This window comes from Amblyomma mixtum, chromosome 3, assembly GCF_055824585.1.
Source record: "Amblyomma mixtum isolate Tamu chromosome 3, ASM5582458v1, whole genome shotgun sequence".
NCBI lineage: Eukaryota > Metazoa > Arthropoda > Arachnida > Ixodida > Ixodidae > Amblyomma > Amblyomma mixtum.
In genome coordinates, this window is record NC_143014.1 from 123,864,852 (window position 1) to 123,884,445 (window position 19,594).

At 45.8% G+C, this 19,594-nt stretch overlaps 1 protein-coding gene across 3 annotated transcripts in view; it reads right to left on the minus strand.

The window, feature by feature from the left end:
- Nup214 (nuclear pore complex protein Nup214) overlaps positions 1-19,594 on the minus strand; it is a 120,859-nt gene that overhangs the window by 17,302 nt on the left and 83,963 nt on the right. For 2 of the 3 annotated variants that reach the window (XM_089581058.1, XM_089581057.1), the window contains exons 26-30: positions 16,127-16,288; positions 15,041-15,445; positions 10,940-12,132; positions 4,639-4,689; positions 2,887-3,059 (exon numbers count right to left, since the gene is read on the minus strand). In XM_089581058.1, coding sequence (XP_089437184.1) covers positions 2,887-3,059; positions 4,639-4,689; positions 10,940-12,132; positions 15,041-15,445; positions 16,127-16,288 — 1,984 coding nt within the window. The remainder of the gene's footprint in view (positions 1-2,886; positions 3,060-4,638; positions 4,690-10,939; positions 12,133-15,040; positions 15,446-16,126; positions 16,289-19,594) is intronic. The other variant, XM_089581059.1, reaches the window with a different exon arrangement.

Below are 19,594 nucleotides of genomic sequence, written 5' to 3' on the forward strand. Positions count from 1 at the left end.
TCACTGCGGCAAATCGCGATCCGACTCGCCTAGACCGAGATTTCGCTATTTGCCTGGAAGTCGTCCATTCGCAGACGCGTGAAAAGCATGCGCGTGCGTGCAAATTTTTTCAGGCAATAAACCCGATTCAACCCTTCTTTTGGAGTGTGCGCCTAGTAAGCGAGTCCGCGATCTCCCAAGAGGTTCCGGTGGGTCAGGAACATCTTGGCAGGAAGAGAGCAACGCTGGCTTCTGCTACGGTGATCTCGAGTTCTACGGTGTCGCACCGTAGACTTCCTGCCATTCCACAGCCCATTCCGGGGAGTCAACGGCTGACGCAACCACCTGCTACGGCCAGGGGTGCCTCCAGCGCTGTTGCCACCCATCCGGGTGGTGACCTCCACGCCAACATTGCCAGCAACGCCTCCACTGGCACTCGAACCGGGAGCTTGTACGACGCAGCCAACGACGCCCCAGCGACGCCAGCCAGAGCACTTCGAACGCCGAACGGGGGGGACATTACCAACGCATATCACTTTGTCTCAAGGCAGCAGTGCACGGGGGCCCCGTTTCGTTTTCGGCATGACGCGAGCGCAGTCCCCTTCCATGCACCCGTCCATACCTGACTCCAAGCCTTGAGTCCTACTGTTCTTGGATGACACTGAAAGTGGTACCACAGCGAACCGTCACAGTTTAGGAGGCGCTGGCTCCACTCCCTGGGGTATGCGGCGGCCGGCGGAGGAGCCGAGTACGTGGGGCTGGCGGACAAACATTTCAGTTTGGTTTATTGGGGTTTAACGTCCCAAGGCTACTCGGGCTATGAAAGACGCTGTAGTGAAGGGCTCCGGAAATTTCGACCTGCTGGGGTTCTTTAACGTGCACTGACATCGCACAGTACACGGGCCTCTAGAATTTCTCCTCCATCAAGATTCGGCCGCCGCAGCCAGGATCGAACCCGCGTCCTTTGGGCCAGCAGCCGAGTGCCGTAACCACTGAGCTACCGCGGCGGCGGGACAGACATTTCACCGGGCAAAAACTGACGAGAGGAGAGGGAAAGGCGCAAGGACAGGGAAATTCAAATTTTGACTACAAATAACAAATAACTCAACAAACAACGCTTTAGTGGAAACGTGCCCACTTCGCCGCATGCCTCATCCAAAAGCACATATCTGCTGCACCCTGTAGCATCTATGAATATCATGCTCAACAGGAAGAAGACAGTGAATTGCACATGGCTCTAAGCTGTCAAAGAAACTCATTTGTGGAACATGCACTAGAGGAAATTTGACAAGTGCTGCAATACACAGTGACAAATATATAACTAGTGGGGCATATATTAAATAGGCTGTATGTACGTCTGTTAGTCTTTTCAGTTTGTTTGCACGCTATCCTCATTGTGTCCGCACCCCCTTTCGTATAGTATGGTCCTTCCTGCAGTGTTGCTCCGAACAATGTGGCTGTGTGTGCCTGTGGTGTGTGACCACAGCGTTGATATTGCTAACTGCTGAACCACTGTGGTTGCTTTTGTTTGTGCCCTGTGAGCCACACAGCCCTGTTAGAAAAGGCCTATTGAAACTTCCAAAAACACAATTGGAATGAAGTGAAATATAATTGCTTCCAATAGGTCCTCAGGTGGTTCTAAATACATGTTTTAATAGTTCCATCAGGTCATTTTCATGTGAGGGAGAGGGTAGGGGGCACTACTTTTCAGAGCATACGAGCAAACAATGTCATTAGATACTCTTTTCATACTTCATTTGGCTCAATTACTCACCAAAATGTCATTTTGGTGCACAATAATACAACTGGCACAGCAATTTTGCAATTTTATCCTTGCAAACCGGCGCAGACAAATGGAATTAAATCGACACATGGCGTGCCTAGGCCAATAAAGTAATTGATGCACCCTGAGTAAATGCATGTAGAAGCCCTTTACTTGCTAGGAGATGCAGATCTGCGTTCATAACAGTGGCATGCGAAAACTCGCGGTTCTGATGAAGATTCACATGGGAAAATGATAATGGGCCTCCAACAGCCCACCGAACCATTACATGTCTTGCATGACCCCCTTGATAGGAAAGTCTGCAATGCCTCAAGAGGCTCATGCCATTGTTTTACGTTGTACCTTGAAATTCTCTGAACCAATCCCATCATGTCTACAGCAATGAATGCAGCTGGCAGGCCTATCCTTCCAGATATTCCCATGATTTCCTTGACACTGCCTCAATGGATGATATTCCTTGGCAAAGTCATCCTATCCAGTTTAACACGGTGAGCTAGGTGGACTGCATTACTCAGGAGGGGTCCATGGAGGACCCCTTTTCCTCTGTCCCCGTGGACCTAGGCCTAGCTCTCCAATTTGAACTGGGGCCACAACCTTGGCCAGTGACATAATGCTAAGATTCACCAAACCGTGTGATGCACTTTCCCTTGTTTTTGCACTTTGTGTGAGAAGGGTGCAGAAGTGGCTGGTGGCATATTACTTTCTTCAAGTGTTCCCCTCGACACAAAAGCACAGCCTCTTGCCTCAAACGCGAAAACAGGACACAACGCATACCTCTCCTCCCATTGCCTGTTACAAACTTGCGTCTCTGTCACTGTACCTAGCTACCTTCTATAGTAGCAACCCCTACAGTGCGGCCTGATGCAACCCACATCACACTACATGCTCTGTAAAGAACGGCAACTACACAGTCAATTAGTGTTTACCATGCAAATCTCCACATGCCCAAACCATACCTTCTGACATAGTATGTGAACAAAAATGGGCGGTGGGGTCATACACTTAAGCTCTCTTAGACAGACAAAAGGTTGTTTGAGGTAAAGCTCAAGTTCACACAAGGTAATACGCATGCAGTTCAGCACAGTGCCATGCAACATATTGACAGAACTTTAGTGCTGGCATACTGGAGGTCTGTCCAGAAGAGCTGAAGGTTGACGAGCCACCGAACACATTCTTATTGGGTGCATCTGCTGCTGGCTTGGAACCAAGACCGCTGAGAAACCCAGAACCACTTGTGCCAAACAGGCTGGAACCACCACCTTGTTGCTGCTGATCCTGCGACTGTTGGCCAAAACCGCTGAAAGCACAGACCACAAATTTAGACAAAGTACATGGCACAATGACAAACATGCCTAAGACTATGCTACAAAAAACAACAGCAGAAAAAGAAAAAAAGAGAACAATGGATGGAGACGGGACATGCGACTCAACTGCCATGTAACGAGAAAAGCACTGCACCATAATGCTTTTATTACTTCACATTTTTCTCGGTGATGATGGAAGACTGGTGCAAAAGCACAGGGCTGTGCAAAGTTCCAAGTTGCATTTATCGCATGAAAAGCTACAATAAATGTATCGTGCTTTACAGTAACAAAGGCTACAGACTGAGTGGTCTAACATGCAATGAACTCCTGGCATGGACACTAATGAACACTCATGCATTTCCCAGCGTAAATGTACAGATTACATACCAGGGAATAAAATGTACCACTCAAGTGTCAACAACAACAGCTATGATACCAGCTAAGAAGGTCTTTTAAAATAAACGCTTCAGAATTGATGATTCCAGTGAAACCTTCTGACTTGTTTCTCCCTCTCTGCTTGTGAAAACAAAAGAGTGCATGCACAATTGTTTGCTAGAATGTCTCTTCAACTGTATGTCTGTTATCATGCTGTGTTTGCCAGCACCACTTGCTAGCATTTCAAGCATATTTAATTGCTGTGCATTCATACGCCTACGGTCTCCATATATCACCAAGTCAATTAATCCCAATATTGTCTCTAAATTGACAGATATGTCCAACTCCAAAAAAAAAGTTTGTTTATGCCAAGCTGCAACTCGGGACAAACAGAGCGGGCGTCAACACCAGCCCCAGGAGAAATGACCAACAACAAGAAAACACTTTGCTCTGTCTGCAGACAATGCCTCAGTGCAGCTATATAAGCTGGCTGTTTTGTTACTCCGTCTCAGGAAACAATATGCAGGGAGAGAGTTCCCTCTATGCTTGTGAACATCAGCCTCATGTGTTTATAACAGCTCTGCTGGTGCATGTGTCCAAACCATCGTACAAAGTTTAACCTAAAGATGAAAGATTTTTGGTGCCACAGTTTAAGCATTAATGCAGTTACTTACCAGCCTTAATGCCAGTCTGTTCTACGAGCAGTGAAAGTGCCATGCAAATAGCACATCGAAAGGTGAGCTTTGTTAAGCTGCAGTGCACTCACAAAACTCCTATATATGAACCGAGACCCCGGTCTGTATTAAGCACACAAGATGAATCATCACACCTGATAAATGAAGAACCTGTTTAACAGAAACTCAGCTTTCAGTCACAAGCTGCATGTATACGAGCACAATGTCCTTAAACTGCTAAAATGTGAGATGAAATGTACTCGTATGTGTACAAATGTTTTCCAATGTATGAGCTTTGGCATAGCTGTCCAACCAGGATTTAAGGTTTACTGGAGGACACTTGATAGTAGTATCTGAATAAAATGCATGAAATGATGAAATCAATGCAGTACGTCTGCACATCATCAGTACATCATGCTTTGGCACATCCATGCATGTGCATTATGCAGGCCATTCATATACTTGAGAATTCCCTAACACTCATGCACAGTGTATCCTGCAAGCATTTAAGGCCATCAATTACCTCGCAGCCTGGGGCTGGCCAAACGCAGGAGTGCTGGACTGGCCAAAGAGGCTGCAACAGGCACTCATATAATGTATAACAAGAACTACAATGTGCAGCAGGTTGCACTGAACTGAAACACATTCAGTTAGTGCACAAACTTTCATTAAGCCTGTGCATTTTTTGACAGACTGGTCGATTATAAAGAAGTTGCAAGTGAATGCTACAATTAGATGAGAAGAAAACGGAATCACTATACAAAAGATACGCTTTTATTTCTTTGATTAGGTGACTCAGGCATACTGTAAGTGGAGGTACAGTAGAACCTCGTTGATACATTTTTTTTTAATCCACAAAATGCAGGACTTTTAAAAAGCTTATGATCCAAAACCACTATGAATTTGAAAACTGAGATTCAAGAAAGGGTTTATGGGTTTAACGTTCCAAAGCGACTCAGGTTATGAGGGACGCCGTAGAGAAAGGCTTCGGAAATTTCAACCACCAGGGGTTCTTTAAGCACTCACATCGCACAACACACGGGCCTCTAGAATTTCGCCTTCATCGAAATTCGACCGCCGCGGCCGGGATTGACCCTGCGTCTTTCGGGTCAGTAGCCATGTGCCATAACCACTGAGCCATCGCAATGGAAGTACGAAGGCATTTACTAACACCTTCACTTCCCAAAGAGGTCTGAATAGCTTCACTAGTGCTCATCAGCTTCTATCCCCATACGTGTTTGCCTGCACGGTGAAAGCTGCCAGGATCTGTTCGTTGTCATCATCGTTTTCTAATGCTTGGCACCCTTGCACCTGCACACTACAGAGAAGCTGCTGCGGCAGCTCACTGCCGCTGTGCTTTTGCTCACGAAACCACAAGAAACCAGCCCAAAACTTCCGAGTGCTGTCCTCCAGGAAGCACTGTTTATTGCCTGCTTCTGATTTACTGATATTTTGTGCCACCCAAGACATAATAGGAATGTTCATATTAACATGGCCATTATTAGAGTATTATAGTATTAAAGTACTATAGGTATATTTTCCCTGTGTCAACCAGATGCGGTAAAAATTTGGTTCACTCATCTCTACAGAGACAACTGTTTTACGCTGTTACCTCGTTAATTCAACCTCTGTTAATTCAGAAAACTAGATAACAAGGACACTTCGTCCGGTCCCATCATACCATGTATATTACCATGACATGAAACTTATTAATTTTGAGGAATCTGCCCGGCTTTCAGTAGTTCGGACCGACGGCGGAGCTCGCATGGGCATGTGTGCTGGATCTGGGTGATAGTCATGGCGAGTGAGTTACTGAGAAGTCTGGCCACTATAGCATGAATGGCACTGGCATCCAAACTAAATGTAAAGGTGCCATACTTACCACTATGGTTATCTGTCAAGAAGGTACGATAGGATGCTTTTTTCGTTTAGTGATGTGCTCCGCTATTTTCTTATCTGTTTTGCTGCATGCATGTCGCGGCCAATGCTGTGTTATTGTGGAGCCTATAACCATTACACGTTATGTCATGTGTGTGTACACAGGGTGTGCTTTTTTTTTCGTTGGGAGTATGTCTGCGGCGAGGGTGGGGCTAGAGCATGCTGTTGATGCTCAGAGTTCTCAGTGTCCTAGATGACATGTGTTGGTTCATCAAACAGCGTGCGTGTACTGCGACATTTGGTGGAAGTGCAGAAAATAGGTACTTTCACGCAAATTTCTCACAAGAAACAGTAAATAATTAGAGTATTTCAAGGAGTAAAGGTTTGCTGATGTGGGGCACATTTTTGTAGATCTTTTCGGTGTGCCCAATAATTTGACGTTTGTTCAAATTAGATATTTTCTCTGGTCCCATGAAATCTGAATTGATGAGGTTCTACTATACTGACAAAATGCAAATAACACATAACAGCTCATAATGGGGCCCTACAACAAAAAATGAGCGCATACATCATGCCTGCTGGTAGCATAGAATGGGATATGGCAATACTGTTAAATTCGGTTCTAACGTAAATAATAAGGTATTTAACATTTTAATTAGCTCAAGAAGCCAAGATGCCGGTAAGGATGCTGTTGCCACTCAGCTTCAGTTTTCAGCAGTGGATATAACTCCTCTTATGCCAATGTGTGCGTGCCCCATGATAAGATAAATGCTAAATGCATCATAAATTTTATTTAAATACCCTAATTCTTTCAATTACAGTAAACATGTTACATTACAGCCTCTTCACTTAGTGAACCGAACAAACATATGTGCCATAAACAAAATGCATAGTAAAGTAAAAAAAATGACGGTTGATTTGCATAGTTAGGCCAGATGCGAATTAGGAGTACTAGCCTTTCGGTTTTCACTCCGGTTCCGGTGTTCAGATCCAGCGTTTGCGGATGGCAGTAGCACGGCCGCTTGATGCAAAGCGCAAAGCGAGGTGCGGCCAGCCACGTCGCGCCGCCGACAATGGGTGAGCATGTCCTGGCGGAGTTTACAGTCGCGGCCGCTGTTTTCGGTGGGGGCGCCACTGTTCGGGGACAGGTCCCGGGAGTGGACTCCCGAAGCGCTCCTTGCTTCGTCGTGTTCGAGCGCGTTTGCGTCATGTAAAACCGCATTTGCGTCGTGTAAAACCGCGTTTGCCTTCTATATTCAATGCAAAATAAAAACCACTACTACTACTACTCACGTTCCTCATGTATGCAGTGCTTTATTTGGATTTTCTGCTGTGCGCATGAGTGAGCACGTTTGCCTCGCGTCTGCGGTGCTGGATTTGGACTTTACGCGTGCGCGTGAATGAATGTTTGCCTCGTGTCTGCCGTGCACTCTGGGATTTTCGTGCATGCGTGTGTGGAGGTCAGGGACGTGTATGGGGCACGATGCCGCGCATCTGCCGTGTGCGCGTTTAGTGGGTATCATTAACTAATCATCATTACTGTTCGTACATCTACTGTTTCGCTCCTGTGCACCGTTAGCAAGGTAATGGAGCACTTTATTTTTAATCATATAAGCAGTTTTCTGGAAAATAATAATTTCTTTTCTGAGGGACAGCACGGTTTTCGACGTGGCCTATCCACGGTTACGCAACTACTACACACTACTAATGATCTCATGGTAGCTTTGGATCAGGGTGGGTAAATTGATATACTGTTCCTCGACTTCGAAAAGGCGTTTGACCGAGTCTGTCACAAAAGGTTATTACTTAAGCTGAAAAGTGTATTGCAAAGTGAACAAATTTTGAATTGGCTTTATTGTTACTTATCCAATCGACAACAGTATGTCTGCATTGAAAACTCACTTTCTTCATCTGCCCCTGCATTATCCGGTGTACCACAAGGTTCTGTCCTTGGACCTCTTCTTTTTCTGATCTATTTAAATGACCTGTCTTTGGATTCCTCTGTACAATGCCGGTTCTTCGCCGATGACTGCATCGTGTACCAGGTCATCGAATCTGTGCAAGATCAAATCGTGCTACGTGATTACCTCTCTGCAATTAACAGTTGGTGTCAATCCTGGCGTATGAACCTAAATGTCTCTAAATGTGCCCACATGATGGTCACAAGAAAGAAATAACCGTTAATATATACTTACAAATTTAACAATGCTGATGTCAAGCGGGTTGACAACTGCAAATATCTTGGTGTTATAATTGACTCTAAATTAACGTGGAACGCACATGTTGAATATGTTGTGTCGGCGTCACTAAAAAAGCTGTGGTTATTAAAGCACCGCATGAGGCACTGCACTAGTGCAACAAAACTTGCAGCATTCACGACACTCGTTAGGCCAATTCTTGATTATGCTGACACTGTTTGGGACCCTCATACTAAGAAAAACATCAATCACATTGAAGGGGTACAAAAGAAAGCACTTCGATTCATTTTTAACGCTTACCATAGAAGTATCTTTGTTTCAGACCCGAGAACACGAGCTGGGCTCCCGTCGCTAGAAATGCGCCGTAAACTACACCGCCTACACATGATGTACAATATTGTCAACCACCATGTCAAAATAAGTTTTCATACTTACATGCACTTCAACGAATCCAGGAAAACGAGAGGCAAACACAGCAATACAATTGTAATGCCGCAGGTTAAAACTAACGCCTACCGCTCATCATTCTTTCCTCGAACCACAGCCGAGTGGAACGCCTTACCCTGTGAAGTAGCTGACATGCCCTCAGTTGAATCTTTTGTTACGGCCGTGTCATCTTACCTATGATGCAGCAAGTATTTCTTTACAACGCTTCTTGCTTTGCCGTCCGCCTTTCAAAGTGTATTCCTTCTTTCTTTTTTTGTGTTTTTTGATTGTGCACATTCCTTCGAGGCTGATTGTCAATAGCATGTTTTCTTTCTTTGCCGCTGTTAAACTCACCTTAGCAATTGTTCAAGAACAATGTATCCACTCCTGCTTTGACTGCCAAGAGGCAGTTGGCAGTATTTCTTAAATAAAAAATAATAAAAAAATACTACTACACCATTAACTATCATTACTGACTTTTCAAGTAACCATTATTGACAGCTGCCGCGGACGCATGGACGGACGGACACGCTGGCGAGTCATGAGCCATAAAAGGCTTACGCCTTAAAAGTAGATCGAAAGCTTGAGGCGCATTTAATGCAACATCCTCAGGTACAGCCGCGCGCGCCGTCGTGCATCGTATAGGCGGCCGTTATGGACAGCGTTCAGGCATACACTTCCTACCTGCTGCGGTGATTGTGACATAATCGGCGTTCTCAATGACTACTTAAAAATGCAATCTTTAATGAGCAAGTAGAAAGCGCACTGTTTACGCCTCAAACAGTGAGCAACGGGCGTACCGACGCAGCTGTCGCGGCGTTTCCCTGCGAGCAGTTGTCCCCGAGCAGTGGCACCGCGGCGGGCGCACGGAGAACTAGGCCCAAGACGCCGTTTCTGTGCGACGTGGCGGGCCGCACCTCGCTTTGCGCTTTGTATCTAGCGGCCGTGGCAGTAGTTTGGATAGCGATAATAGGTTAGTGTCCATGTGTGTGGAATTCTTATGTTCATAGATCCCTGCGAGTCTTCCTACCACTCCTAGCACAGTGGTGCACCGATCAAGCGATGCGCCACTGGCCTTCTATGACAGTTGCTGCATTGGTGGTACTTGGGTTACTTGGGTTGGGTTGCGATCCAGGTTGCTTTCCTCAAGCAGCTCCTCACGATTAATTGAGCTGCCGCCTGACACGGCAAGCAGGTGAGAAGCCTGTCACAAAACTGGCCTCAGACAAACGTACGACAACTAAATGCGGGGAATGGCCCCTATAAGTGCTTTCGCACTAAAAGCAATGTTTATACTTCAACTAGAGAAATTTCCAACATTCCTTTATACACTATCCTGGACCTTGCAGATGACATCTGCGACTGCCCTCCATATGCATCTGTACATTCTGCATCAGAAGCAGCTGGACACAAGCATGACAGCTCTGATGCGACACAGTGTCAACATCTGCATGCTCACACTTGCAGAGCCCACCAGCTGCAGGTTTCACTGCTGCACTGAGGATTAGACAGTGGTTAATTGTAGCCTTAATCTTTCTTCGGACCCGCCATGGTCGCGCAATGGTTAGGGCGCTTGGCCCGAGGACGCGGTGGACGTGTTTCGACGGAGGCAAATGCAAGACACACATGTACTGTGTGACGTGTCAACACCGATCAGTGCTCCCACCAATGCATCAGTGCAGTTTGATGTTAAAGAACCCCAGGTGGTTGAAATTAATCAGGAGCCCTCCATTACGCCTTTCATAGCCCACGTGTCGCTATGGGACGTTAAACCCCATGTACCATACCAATCTTTCTTGGCTTATCCCCCACAGCTTTGAAAGAAATCATAAGCAGGGTGGTGTTCCTTCATAGACCCCAGCTTCAAGTTGGACAAATCAATGAAGCAGAATGAGTGTGATGAAGCACTGTAGGGCTGCTTACATGGTTGTAGCCATAGAAATGCAGCTGTCAAATCACGCATAAAGCATAAATGAGTTGTAGCAAACAGACATCCATAATCTGCAAACTTCCTCTACATGTAAGAAGAGGTTGTATCAAGTGCCTCTGCACTACCACATCACTGTGAGGGTGAAATGGGAACTGAAGTTCCATGAAAACCGAGCTGAAGGGATACTTTGTTTGCTCGCATTTTTCATTTATTTTATTGAATAACTACTATTTGTGCAAATCAATATCTTGCAGTTCTTTCTTCACTTGTATCCACACAACATTAGGAATTCATCTGAGGCATAACTAGCACTGCTTCAAAAAGTGTTGCAGGGTCCCTTTTAAGTGACCAAGTCTAACATTGGACTCGAGATGATACCAAGTCATATTTACCTTGGCTGACCGAACAGGGATGGCGTCTGGCCTGAACTTGTGCCGAAGGAAGACTTTTGACCAAACAATGATGAGCTTGTGCCTCCAGAAGCAGTGGCTGGTACGATCTGGCCAAATGGTGAACTGCCTGCACTCGATGACACCACTGGTGATTGGCCAAAGGTGAATGCGCCAGGTTGACCAAATGCCGGTGCCGTTCCCATTTGCTGACCAAAAGAAGAAGCTGCTGATGTTGGTGCTTGGCCAAAGACTGACTGCCCAGCAGGCTGACCAAATATGGTACCACCAGATGCCATTGGCTTCCAGAAGGGTGCTGAGGTGGTGGTCGTTGTGGAGGATGTGAACGTTGCTCTGTTCTGACCAAACAAGGAAGGCGTGCTGGTTGGAGACGTGGCTGATGATGTGGTGGCACTGAACACTGTCGGCACGCTTGCACCAGCTGCGGCTGGCTGTCCAAACACTGAAGGTGTGGACACTGCCGTTGCTGTGGTTGCTGCCACCTGGCCAAAAGTCAGTGCAGAAGACGTTGTAGTTGTCTGCTGGGATCCAAAAGGTAATGTGCCAGCTGATGATGCCACTGCCACTTGTGGAATACCGAAGGCCTGCTGTGCAGGGGTAGATGAAGGTGTTGTCACTGCTGTCCCAGCAGTCTGACCAAACACAGGAGTTGCACTCACAGAAGTGGTTGTCTGCCCAGTTGGCTGGGTGGAAATTAATGTGGCAGGGGCCTGGCTTACAGCAAGTACCGCGAGGGAGGTTGGCACTGAACCGAATGAGAAGGACGTTGGTGTGGCTGGAGCTGTCGACACAGCTTGCTGGCCAAACAACACAGTGCCGGGTGTTTTTGGCAAAGATGCACCACCAAACACAGATGAAGACCCGAGGCCAAGCACAGTCCCACCAGGAGATGCAGGCGCTACCATCTCACTTGGCGTGGATGGTGATTGTGGTGTGCTTGGAGGGGTAGAAGAAAGCAGCTCCGTAACAATAACAGCAGCCTGCGTACTTGCTATGCTGACTGGTGTTGAAACAGCTAAACTTGCTGGGGCAGATGTTGGCACAGAAGTTGCAATTGTTGGTGACGACAATGAGGCCGCAATTGATGCTGCTATGGCAGCTGTAGTTGCAGCAGCAACAATAGCATCAGTTTTGCTTGGCTCAGAGGTGGGAGTCTTTGTAAGAAGTGTTTGGGCCTAGATAAAAAGATCCACAAGAATGGACAAGGAAAAAATTTAGCTATCAAATTGCAACATGACTAACAACTTTTGTAAAATATCTTATGCCAGCATGCATGTGGCTACACTGCCTAGCATAATTTGAAACACTCATTTTAAGTTACCACTTTCATTGCACGCTGATAGAACTGGACACTGAAAGAAATGTTAATCACAATAATTGTTTGGCACATACTCTGATTTCATGGCAAAGAGTTTATCATTCTTTTCTAGAGGTCTGCGAATACGAATAATAATAAAAATTAGTTGTAAATCGAATATCTTTTAATATTTAAGTTTCAAATAATCAATACAAGTTATTTTCAAATAGTATTTAATATCAAAAGAGGTAGTTTAAACCAAGAACAAACGCTTTTCCAAGCAGCTAGGCAAAATTTGTTTTCACCCATCACAAGCATAACCGAGTACACCTGTAAAGCCTAACAGGCATTAAATAAGGGTAGGGGAATCCTATAGTAGCATCAGTAGCAATCTTGTTGTAGACTAGCTAATACCTTGTTTACAATTCTTTTAACATAATTTTGTTCCGTGATCACAATCTAAGCTTGACTCACTGCTTACATAACAAAGGGCCTAAATAAATACCGACACGAAGCACTACAAGGTTGCCAGATACTTTATTACTGGAGGAGTGACGTGTGCAATTGGGTTACTAGAGGGGCAAGATGCAAGGCAACGCTGGCAAAAAACAAGACAGTTCGTGAAACGAACACAAGTATGGCAACTTGAGCTGCAATGCGAGCAGAACCATCCCTTTTAAGCTCCCTCACTTGCCTGGCTGCATAATGTCACTCCAAATGCAGCATTTATGGCGACAAGTAGCTCACTTAGCCCTCCCATGTCCCCACTGATGGGCCCAAGCCCTGTCACAAACTTTAGGCATGAAAACAAAACCACACCACCATTCTCCGCGGTTGGCATGGTTTCATTTCCCTTGTATACAGGCTGCAGTGTACACTGTGGTTGCACGGGCTGACTTTGAGGTTTATGTATCTCGTATATGCTTCCTTCCTGACCTCCGTGGCCAAAGGTACGCAGTTTCTAGACCCTAATAGACAAAAATTGTGAAGGGTGAAAGCAGTTGTCAGAAATTAACCACAGGAATGCACGTCGTACTGAACGGTAGTAACTGCAGGCTATCCACTGCAAGCCCCGGTTTTATGTGTGCCGTGTTTCTCATTGTTGTGATTGAAAAAAAGAGGGTTGCTGGCACCCGTTCACTTTCATCTCCGGCACATTTGCAGCCAGTTGATTACATCGTGGCATGCCGCAATGCAGTGATGCGTCACATAGTGGTGCACTTCGTTTTTTAGCCCACAAGTGCGCAACGGCTGCCCCGCGGTAGCTCTCAGTGCCTGTCAATGCACCGGTTTTATGCAAGACTTACAATTATTGCTGCATGTTGATGCATGTTGATTCTAGAAGAAGATAGGAAGCTAACCCCTTTGAAGTGCGACTTACTGTAACCAATGAGCACCGTTTGGATATGAAGTGATATTGACTGCAAGCCCAAATGAACAGGTATTTCATAATTTTTTAGTGTTCAGAACATAGAGTGTTTAGTATATATTATTCGCAAACTATTTGAAATGTTGAATATTCGCACGCCCCAACTTTTTTTTCTTACTACACCATAGGTGACTGCTCAATACAAGAGATGGTTTTTAATACTGCAGAAAAAAAAAAAAGGCGTTTTTGGGCAAATAGCAACATGCAGCGCGTAACTAGAAAACTGCTGTTTCCTTTTTGGTCTTATTTATCGTTCTGTGCCGCACTGCAGTCTCAAGGACAGGAACTCTGGCCACATATAGCGCCTTTAATCATACAACATGGTGTCCAGCACATATCAGGCACTGCTAAGAAAACAGCACTAATCTCATACTGGAGTTGTTAAAAAAGCAAAGTTTCTTGAAGTCAACTGTGGGATAAGGCTCAATAGATATTGCCATATCATTTATTTTAGATTTGACTGCAACGCTGTTACAGAAACCAAGAAATGAGCAGTGAAAGCTTCAAGAGCATTCAGGTAAGTGTTGTGTCCCCTTATTGCTTTTGTGTGTGTGCGCCCCGCATCCTCCTCCTAACGACCACTCGCATCCTCCTCCTAACGACCACTCGCATCCTCCTCCTAACGACCACTCGCATCCTCCTCCTAACGACCACTTGCCCCTCGTCGCACGCTGTCGCCAGATGCCCCCCCATGGTGCGCCCCCGCATCCTCCTCCTGTTTTGGGAAGCCACTCCCTCCCGTGGACGCTTCTCCGCTCCCTCCTTTCTTCGGGCGGCCAGTTCGGCTCCTGCCTCGGTCGACGCTGGTCGCACCCTCATCGGCTTTAAATAAACGAAGTCTTAAAGTACCGTGTGCGTCTTTCGCTGCATTCAACACAGCGACCGGACACGACAGTAAGTTTTGACAATATGGCATGCATATTTTATTTTTGTTCAAGCTTTTTTGTATTGCTGTGCCATGTTACAAAAACTGTTGCTAGCTGTTACAAAAACTATGATGAGTTTAGTTTTCAGTATCATGAAATAAATGACTTTAGGAACTTTTTTTTTATACCTGATATTTATTAGTTTATCAAAATGAGTGGCAGCATGCTCATTTCAACTGAGCGAACTTTCATTTAAATGAACGGTTCATTTAAATGAAAGGTTCCTAAAGGTCCCCAAATTTTGTTACAAGAGCATTCTTGCTGTATTGATTGGTTTTCCAGATGGGTCATGGAACGTAAGTTTATATAAATTATTAATGCAGAATTGAACTTATGTGACATGTATGCTAATTTAACTTGCTGGTGTTTTGGGCTGAGGCAAGTCCCTGCAGATGCCTATTCTCAATACTATGCATTAATGCTCCACTCACGTCTGATGCGTGAGCAGAAGCAGCAGTAGTTGTCAGGGTGAAGACCTCTGACTGGCTGGTGGCAGATGAAACAGGCTGGAATGGTGACGTGGAGGCTGTTGCCTGAGCACCAGACACTGCTGTGTTGCCAGCGGCAGAAGCTGGAGGCTTCAAAGCAGATGGCCCCGAAGGGCCAAACATCAGCGGTGGCTTCACTGCGTCCTTTGAGGAATTGTCTTTCACAGCCAATCCTGTTCCAGGCGGAGGACGAGCCTCCCCAGAGCTGGGACCTTTGGCCTGGGGTGTTGCAAAGATATTCGGGCTGTCTTTGGCAGCTGTAAAGCTGAAGGCTGCTGCAGCAGCTGATGCCGATGGCACACTGGAGTTGCCAAACAGAGGCTTTGCCTGAGTTGTAATAGGCTGGCCCTAGAAGAGAAGTATTCATAATCATAAATTCCAAGCCCAAGGTACAGATCCTAGCCACTATTTACAGAGCCAAGGAGATGCATTAAAAAAATAATTTAATGAAGTGTGCATGTGCTCATACAGTTGTGCGTATTATTCTGACCCCAAGGGGGATCGACTGACTTTTTATTGAAAGCTGTGGGTTATTTCACAGAAGCGAGTGGTTTGCAGACTTTTTTTTATAGGGAAAGGACGACCCATGCCAAAAAGAGAGAAGTACACATGCAAGAGAGAGGAATCCTCCTTTCACTAGCGGGTGCACCGTCTTGCAGGGGTTCTTCCTTGAGCAAGAAAGAACCTGTGCCTCTCTGGCACCACCCCACATAAAAAGGTCCATTGGGGACATGACACCAAATTTCCAGCTTTGATTTGCTCATTGCACCTTCTCCCACATATGTCAAGATATTGCTTTCACTGCAGGGTTCATTAAATGAGGTCAAAATCTATTTCAAATGATTATACACTTTCTGTGCACAACATGCTTGACTAGCAATTCACTCTCTTTTCATGTCCCCAACCTAACCCACCACACATTGACTGCTGTGCCGAGCTGCTCGTGAACCGTGTGCAGTGGACATTTGTAGAATCTCCCAGTTCAGCATAATACAATTTGGAAACAATTTTTTCCAACATTTCATTTACCTCCCCAGAGCCAGGACCTTTGACCTGGGGCATTGCAAAGATATTCTTGGCCGGGCTGTCTTTGGAAGCTGTAAAGCTGAAGGCTGCTGCAGAACCTGACGCCGATGATGACACACCGGAGTTGCCAAACAAAGACTTCCCTGTAGTTGTGACTGGCTGGCCCTAGAAGAGAGATATTCATTACAACCATAAAGATACTTAAGGGGGAAGCCTGGTCTTGGAAACAAAATTTCATTAATGTAGTCACAATTACGAAATCTTCAGGGAACATGTATTTTTGCGTGCCAATTCTAAATATATAATTTAATTTCATGTAAAACAATTCCTTGAGCACTTACCGTATTTACCCAATTCCAACGCGCCCCCGATTCCAACGCGCACCCAATTTACGGCACCAAAAAAAAAAAAAAAATTCAAGCCCCGATTCTAACGCGCGCCCAATATTGGCAATAAAAAAAAAAAAACTACAAGCCCCGCTTCTAACGTGCATGTGACTTCCACGAATGAAAATAATTTCCAACCGTTTTTATATTTTAAGGGGAGATGCGGGTGAAAAAACCGCGATTTTTTTCGATAAAGTCGATTTTGTATTTTCTTGCGTTTTGTATTCCCCCAAGCCTCTTTTATGTGTAAAAAAATCAAAGCCGATAATCAATGGGAAGTTAGTAAAAAATACAATTAAAGCACTCGCGGTGGCTCGCGAAAGTGCGAATTTGACCGAATTTCGGGAACGCGGCATTTCGCTCCACGGCGTCGCCCGCTCTTGAATATTCGCGGGGAAGTAGGCCTACCCATCGTCTACGAGAAGCCACTTCGGCAGCGGCGCATTCTTGATAAAAATACGAAAAAAAAGATCGTTTCCCGCCCGAGTCGAGCGTCGCGACTGGCCCTTCAAATCACGTGGTACGATCGGAGCCGTTCCATTGGCTACGAGCATTCCACCGCACGGTCGGGCGCAGACGCTCTTTCTTCGTTCTGCCGCCACCGAGACGTGAACCAACGCTTCTGCCCGGGTTTTTCTCCTATCTCCGCTATGGATGTGACTGAGAAACGAGATTTTCGCTCACGCAATTTCCTGACAAAGCATCAGTATAAAGGAAGACGCCCCAAGCGCAAGCGGAGAGCTCCGGTTATGGGAGGTTCGTCTGCTGCTAGGCGTAACTGCGGCAACGGCGATGCTTCTTGCGGAGCATCGATGACTTCGTCAGTGCGTCTGAGCGAAAGATAAAGATCTTCGACTGTAAAAACGGGCGCGGGAGCGCTGTTATCTGTGAGATCGGCATGATGCACGACCTCGTCAGCGGCGCGGCGTGCCCCGCCTGCGGACGATGTAATCTCTGTCAGAGAGTCGGCCGCAAAACAGAAAGGAGTCTCATCGTTTTTGGAACTTTACCGCCGAAATGACGCGTTTCCGATAACCGTTGTTTCATCAACATATTCTTCGATCCGCGTATCTTGATCGTGCAACGGCAGTGATGAGGCGTCCGCCCGCGGCAGTGCACGGGATACCGTCGCCGTGAACGCGGTCCGTGGTCGCTGAGCACGCGACCAATGACAAGCGCCACACCGGTTGAAAACGGCTCCTGCGACGCAGAAAACGACGAGCAAACGTGCTCCCATGTTTCCAGCAGTTAGTGAGCTCCCACATCGTATAATGGCGATGACGATGGGCAGCTATGGGGCAGTTTCGGTTTGCACTCGAACCCAACGCGCATGCGATTTTGAGACGTATTTTCCCCGAAAAAAGGTGCGCGTTGGAATTGGGTAAATACGGTATGTAATTGTTATGAAGTTTTTGTGTAGAGCTTTCAAGAATGGCTGCTGCAGGGAACTGGCTAAATGTATGCCATTGGGTTCTCTTGACACCAAGGAATCCAACATTATCATCCTGCCTATCATAGAACTTGATTTATGGGGTATTGAAGCTGCCACTTCAGGAACAGGAATAGAATTTAAAACCCCATAAATCAATGTCTATGATAGGCAGGAAGACAATTTTAGCCTTGCTGCATTCCTTTACGCCAAGAGAACCCATAACATACATTTCAGCAAAGTTTCCTGCAGTAAATTTTCTTGAAAGCTCTTCACAAAAAACTTGCATAACAATTACATTAGTGCTCAAGGAATTGTTTTACATGAAACTAAATGACATATTTAGAATTTGCACAAAAAAAAAAATACATGTTCCCTGAAGGTTTTTTTACATTAAAAAATTTTTTTTTGTTTTCAAGACCAGGCTCTTCAAGACCCTTAACCACTATTTACACTTACTGAGCCATGGAAATGCATTAAAAAATAACTGAATGAAGGGTGCATGCGCTTGTGCAGTTCTGCGTGTTGTCACACAGTGGTATGGCAGTCAGAAGTACAGCAGAAAGGGCTTCTAAAAGAAACTGTTTATTGTGCAGACCTGCACCCACAAAGAACTGAATGACTCGGCGGTGGAGTAGCAATAAGGGTGCTCAGCCTGCGTGCTCGTGTGCTCAAACAGAATGCCTGCAGTTCTCGGCCACACTCAGTTTAAAGCTAGCAAGGAGCCTTCAAGATAAGGAACCAAAAGCAACTACAATAATATGGAAAAATGTGGAAGCAGTTGCGCGTGAACATGACCATTGAAGATAAGTCTGGTCACATCTCGTGTCACAAACAAAATGGTAAAGCCGCGCGCCAGCGGCGTGAACGAACAAGCAGTATTAGGATTCCCGGCAGTATTATTCTGACCCAAAGGGGAATCAGTTGACTTTTTGTAGAAAGCTGTGGGTTTGTTTATAGAAGCCAATGATTTACAGACTTTTTTATCGTGAAAGGAGAACCCATGCCAGAGAGAGGAATCCTCCTTTCACTAGCGGGTGCACTGTCTTGCAAGGGTTCTTCCTTGAGCAAGGAGGAACCTGTGCCTCTTTGGCACCACCCCATATAAAAAGGTCTACTGGGGACATGACACCAAATTTTCAGCCTTGATTTGCTCACTGCACCTCCTTCCACATTTGTCAAAATATTGCTTTCACTGCTGGGTTCATTAAGTATAGTCAATATTTCTTTAAAATGATTGCTCATTTTCTGCGAGAAGCACGCTAGTCTAGCATAGCAGTGCACTCACTTTTGATGTCCCCAACCTAAACCCACTATGCAATAAGTGCTGTGCAGGGTTGCTCAGTGCGCAGTGCACATTTGTAGAACCTCCCAGTTCGGCATAATACAATTTTGAAACAATTTTTTCCGCCTCATTTACAGTCTGCAATATCAGTGACTTCAGGGACTTGAAGGCAATACTACATGCCCTGTTATGATGCTGTCAACAAATTACAGTCAAACCTCGATTATGCGTCCCCCATTCATGTGACGACCCGCATTTTATGACAAATTGGTGCGGGTCCGGCGATTCTCCCATAGAGATAATGCATTAAAAGCCTCGATTACACGATGGAAAAATATGCAAGCCCCACTTCGTACGATGGCCAGTGGCAA